The 5,894-nt window shown below is 35.8% G+C and overlaps 1 protein-coding gene across 1 annotated transcript; it reads right to left on the bottom strand.

Annotated features, from left to right (window-relative positions):
* Nucleotides 1-3,187: 3,187 nt before the first annotated feature.
* On the bottom strand, nt 3,188-5,829 carry LOC132162765 (TMV resistance protein N-like). The gene is made up of 2 exons (XM_059572994.1): nt 5,285-5,829; nt 3,188-4,271 (listed from the first exon to the last, which is right to left on the bottom strand). Exons 1-2 carry the CDS (start codon nt 5,827-5,829, stop codon nt 3,188-3,190), a joined length of 1,629 nt encoding a protein of 542 aa, XP_059428977.1.
* Nucleotides 5,830-5,894: the final 65 nt, after the last annotated feature.

Raw genomic sequence — 5,894 nt, 5'->3', positions numbered from 1 at the left:
ATAGCATAAACAAGCAAACATGATGAAGATGAAGAATTTGATTTGCATATTAAAATTATTATAAGAGTTACCAATATGACATGAATGACAATCACAGTAGGTGGTGCTTCAAATTATTATACAAGTGAATGAATCTACTTGTTGGCAGAATGGTGGACCCTGCAGCAACCCCAATATATCCTCTGGAGTCCATTAACCTGCATGTTATAAGCAGTAAAACTTGTAAATTGGAGTCTTGAGGTATGATGCTACACGCTGTTCAAAATGGCAATGTGTGGATGAATGGCATTATGAAATCAGGTTTCAAAATATCTCTTAGTCCCAAGCCTAGCCAACAAAAGCAAAGACAAATTAAATCCATAGGTTAACAAAAAGTAAAAATACATACAGTACGAGTACAACCTACTTCACCATGTACCCATATTAAGTTATTCACATGTCCTATTTTCTGGTTTTCCAAAAACTTTAATCTAATTACACCACCGAACCAGTGAACAAGAAGCCGACAATATAAAAGATCTGGCCAACAAGGCAAACCATAGAAAACCAACATCCTGGAATTACCTTAATAAATCTACTGCCACCAGGTCATACTCTTTCAGTATAAATCACAATTTATAACAATCTAAACCGTGAATCATATGGCACAAGCAAAAGCACCAGTAATACATAATAGAGAATAAAGAAATGCATAAGGGACTATGATGAAAAAATTTGCTTCTTCTATGATGACAATGGTAGAAAAGTGGATTGGCATTTGGCAATCATTTTTTAAATGCAAAAATCTTAAAGAAGCTTGACAAGGTTTTTGGCAACAAGATTTCAGGAAGCAGCTTAAGCAACTGGGGAATGACATCTAAAGACTCACCAAAGAGGCAAAGAGTGTCGGAACACCGCCAAAGACTTCTTCTCCGCTTTATTCAAAATAAAAACACCAAAAAACCACCATTTTTGGCCATCACTACCTCGCTCTTCATTCGTGTGCTTTGCTTCTCCTTTTCTTTGTCAGTTCGAATCTAATCCTCTGGAATGGAAACGTCAACGTTTTTTGTTTTCTCTTAATGCCCATTAACCTTTTTCCTATGAGTCGAATTTTATACCTTTTGCTTTTTTTCAAAAGATGCAGACCAGAAACTGACACAATTGGATTCTGATGATGAATTTCTTCAATAGTAGGAATATTCTTCCACAGCCGACTAATAGGGCCCATGACAGTGAGACATGAACACAATGATGATGCGTATCTGATGAAATCCATATGAGAAACGAAATCCAAAGCATGTGGAGAAATGCATTTCAGAACATGGAAATACTCTAAAGCATCATGCTCATCACGTAGTAGACGCATCCCAAACTCCTTTACCTTAACATTCAGGCTGCCTGTTGTAATTGAAGCCTCCAGGGATCTCTGTCCATCCAAAAAGCGAGAAAAACTTGGCGACTTGAGCCGCTGAACTGGTATATACACCCAAAATCTGTTTGGCCCAACAGAAGGGACTCCAGGGGCACAAAGGACAAACGGTTTTGTAGCATCAACTCCATTGTCTTGAAATTGAAATTGACAAACAAATTTGGGAAAATTACTATCACTGCCATCAAATGTTGTAGAATTCGAATTCCCATGCTCATCGACCTTTCTTGGATGAGTGAGAGGGACAGGGCCATGAAATTCATAAATAATAAAAAGAGCATACCCCACCCTAAGGTACGAAAAAACTGAGCCCCAATTAGTGCTTTTATCATCGTTGAACCACTCTGGGATTCCTGATTCCACCAACACAGGGCCGCATACTACAGCACCAAACGGTTTGTCCTGCAAAATAAAAACCGAAGAGAGAAAGATGTCAAGCTATTACAAACAATGTTATAACTTAATTTAGTGTACGTGTTAAAAAAGAGACTCACACTTGCTTTACTCCATAAAGGACTTCCTGGATGCAGATGGAGGATATTGAAGGGTTTTCCATCAAAATCAAAATAAGCTTGTAGAAAAGAGCAATCAATGCTCCTTAATTTTTCATTTGAAGTCCACATTTCCATTTGCTTATAAAACAACTCCAGCAACGGACAATTTAATACAGCCAAGTGTATTAATCCCAATGGAAGCTTCGGCAGTACTTGCAGCGAAGTACAATCTGCCAAGCTAAGCGTAGAAAGACGAGAAAGTTGAGCCACATCTGGTATTCTCGATAAGCAACTAAGATCACTAGGAATTGCTCCATCTGATAGATTGCAATTACACAACTTTAGTTTTTTTAAAGAGCTTAAAAACATGTTCTTCGTGATTGACTTTAGTCCTGAGCAATTAGATACCCTGAGAGTTTCAAGAGACGACATCTTAAATGATAGTGATAACTCTTTTATGGCAGTCTCGTCCAAAATAAGATCTCGCAAAGATGTCATATTACCCACACTATCGGGAATTTTGTCGAGTCTTGAACAGTTAGAAAGATCAAGAATTTCAAGAGTTTCCAAGCAGATCTTGACTGGAAGACACTTAAGCTGTTTGCAACGTCCTAGATGCAACTCTTTAAGCCATGTTAGACATCCAATGGACGGGTGGACCTTGGACAAATTTGTACAACCATCAAGCTCTAGTTTCTCAAGATTTGGGACTCCGCTCAAATCTGGTGTCTCGATCAAGTTTTCAGAATCCCTTAGGTCAATGTGTTTCAATTTTTTAAAACTCTGTTATAGACCATTAAATAGTTAGATAAAATGAGTAAGAGTGAAAGGACTAAGAAGAACAAGAATAAATTAAATATGCATAAGCCAAAATCTTACCTTCTTTCCAATCCACAATTTCTCGATGCAGCTGCCAGGCATTTTGAGCACAACAAGATTGTCGAATTGGAAATTTTCCAGCAAGGATTTGAAAGGATATCCCCAAAATTCTATGATGCATAACTCATTGCACATGAAATTCGAAGGATTTCCATGCCATTCCAGATTAGTGTTGTGTAAATCTATGTCGCTAATCTCAAGCATTTTCAAATTTTTCATCTTTGAGAAGGCTTCAACATCTATTCGCTCTTTTTTCTGTAAAGGCAATTTTAGGACAATGCCTCTAACCACATCAGTTCCCTAATAACCAACAAAAATTAAATTAGTAAGTATGATGAAAATATTTGACAAATACTTAGAAGAATCAGTATCAAAAATGTACTTCTCTATGTTTGTGTCAAGACTAACCACTTACACTATCATTTTTCAATACTCTAATGACATCCTCTTCACGCCACAATCTACTGGGTAATTTGCCAAGCTTCGCAGACTCATCATGAACTATTTTTTGACCCAATTTTTGTAACAAATCATGCATCCCCAATCTTCCGCTCTCTGAGATGGTTATAAGAGATTTCTCCACAAGAACATCCAAATTGATGTTCGGATAGCAACCCAAAGCTTCTAGTTTGTATATGACTTCTTTTTTGAATTCTCCATTGAAGAAACATGCAATATCTAAAAACAAATTTTGCTGCGAATTCTCTAATTCATGATAACTTATTTTTAGTCTATCCAAAATTTCTGCATTGGGATTTTCTCTTAGTAAATCCCTGACACTCTCCAATTTTTTCAATTCTCTACCACGCGATAATTTACCAAAAACATTAATAGCTAAAGGAAGGCCATTAGCGTAATTCACAATTTCCTCAGACAATTGCTCAAATTTTTTTTCAGGATGGGGTTTCTTGAAGGCTTTCAAACTAAAGAGTTTTAAAGCTTCAGCATGATTCAGCACCTTAACCTCATAGATCTTATCCACATATTCGCTCAGCAAATGTTGATCCCTGCTTGTTATAATGATTCTACTCCCTTGACCAAACCAATCATGTCTCTTTGCTAATGCTTCTAGTTTTTCTCCATCCACATCGTCAAGAATAATAAAAATCTTTTGAGTACGTAGTCTGCTCCTTATCTCTTTGCTTGGATTGCAAATATCTATTTCTCTTTCCTTTAGGATATGAGAAATAAGATGTTTTTGTAGATCAACTAGACTAAGAGATCTAGTTTCTTCAATAAAGCAACTAGCATCAAATTTATGAGAAACTTCTTCATAAATGGCTTTTGACAGAGTTGTTTTGCCAATTCCTCCCATCCCCCAAATCCCTAAAAAGCGAACTTCATCCAATTCTATACTAAGTAAGGCCATAATTTCCTCCACACGGGGTTTTATTCCAACAAATTCCTCGGAAACAAATGAGAAGTTAGAAGTTCTCAATCCATCAGATATACTATTACAAATTTCTTTGATAACGTTTGATTCGTACCTGTAAGAAAGATTGATCAGCTATAGCCATATAGAGAAAAAACTCAAAATAAGTTACAATGTTAGGCTGCATTCATCAGAGAAATGAAAATTCTTAATTTATGATATAGCACCATAATTAAGGTTTGATTTGCTCTGTTCATCATGCGGTCTAATAAAAAACCATGTTTTATCACCTGACTATAAAACTTCAATGGTTTGAGAGTGTGCCTAATATACTAGGTCCTTTAATTATTAGTATGCTTCTTGCATTCCCTTTTTCATAGTCATTTTTTTTTTCTTTAATCTTCACAATTATAAGATAAAGATATCACAAATAGACCAATTAAATATATTTACTACATAATGCTCTGCTTCTGTTAATTGAAGCAATTCTGCACGAAATTTAAATTTGTGAGCTAAAATGAACAAAGACTTGGTGTAATGGTCATGGTTGTGGATGGTTAATTAGAAATGGCAATAGCATTTTAATCCAATATTATTTATGGATTTCAACTCCCCCCAATATTGTTTATTCATAAGATGTACGTAATTTGAACATGTTATATGTGATTTTTAATTCTTTTTGTGATAAATTTCTTTATTATGTTAATTTTAGCCTCATCACATTGTTAGAATATAATATTTTTCGTATATTTCATATTTGGTTGATATTGAAATATTCTTTATTTAAGGGTGTATTCTAATCAAATATTGGAATTGTAATAAAAAATCAAAAATCTAAATCATTTTTATTTTTTTAACTTCTTCATATCATCGTTGCTTGTGGTACTTTTCTATGGTGTAGGCAAAAATTAAAAATTTCCCGATGTCCAAACAAACTGAAAGTTGGTGTCATTCTGTTGGAGTAGGAAATTAAATAAAATTTCGCATGTTAATCCATGGGAGAGTCCGCCAAATTTTAGTGTAGTAAATCATGATGAAGATACAAATTTAGAACAAAATTTGATTATTTTGCAGAAATTTTCAACTTATTCATGTTCACGCTGAAAGAAGAAAAGATTTTAATGTTACCTATCGCTATCATTACGTAGATGCCATCCGGACATGTTGCTCACTTCTCTCAAAGCAGCTCTCCACTTTGACATCATCTGAATGTCAACCTTGGGATCTTTTTCATGCCCATCAAAAGCTTCTGCAAAAGTTCCCCTCACTTTTCGTATGTCAGATGGATTCACATGGTAGAAAATAGGAAAAACTCTAAGCCCCGGGCATTTGACCATCTCGGCAAGTTCATCGAGACACCATTTAGAGAATGCGTAGTTTTTAGAGATAACGGCGATCCCACACTTGGATTGTTGTATTGCTTTTGGAAGCTCATCAGAAAGATATTTTCCTCGCTCGAGCTTCTCAACGTCTCTAAACACGAAAAGGCCTTTCCGTTGTAAAGCATCATGGAGATGGTCGGTAAAACGATAGCGAGTGTCATCCCCGTAGAAACTGAGGAAAACATCATATCTCTGTGGAGATGTTGAAGAAGAAGACGAAGAGACTATGTCAGTACTCGTGGACGCCATCGAAGAAGACGAAGAGACTATGTCAGTACTCGTGGACGCCATCGAAGAGACACAAGCTGGTCTTCTCTTTTTTAGCAAGTAGATCATGATGCCAATAACCAAAATAC

This window comes from Corylus avellana, chromosome ca10 (assembly GCF_901000735.1).
Source record: "Corylus avellana chromosome ca10, CavTom2PMs-1.0".
Taxonomy (NCBI): domain Eukaryota; kingdom Viridiplantae; phylum Streptophyta; class Magnoliopsida; order Fagales; family Betulaceae; genus Corylus; species Corylus avellana.
This window is presented reverse-complemented; position numbering and strand designations above follow the sequence as displayed.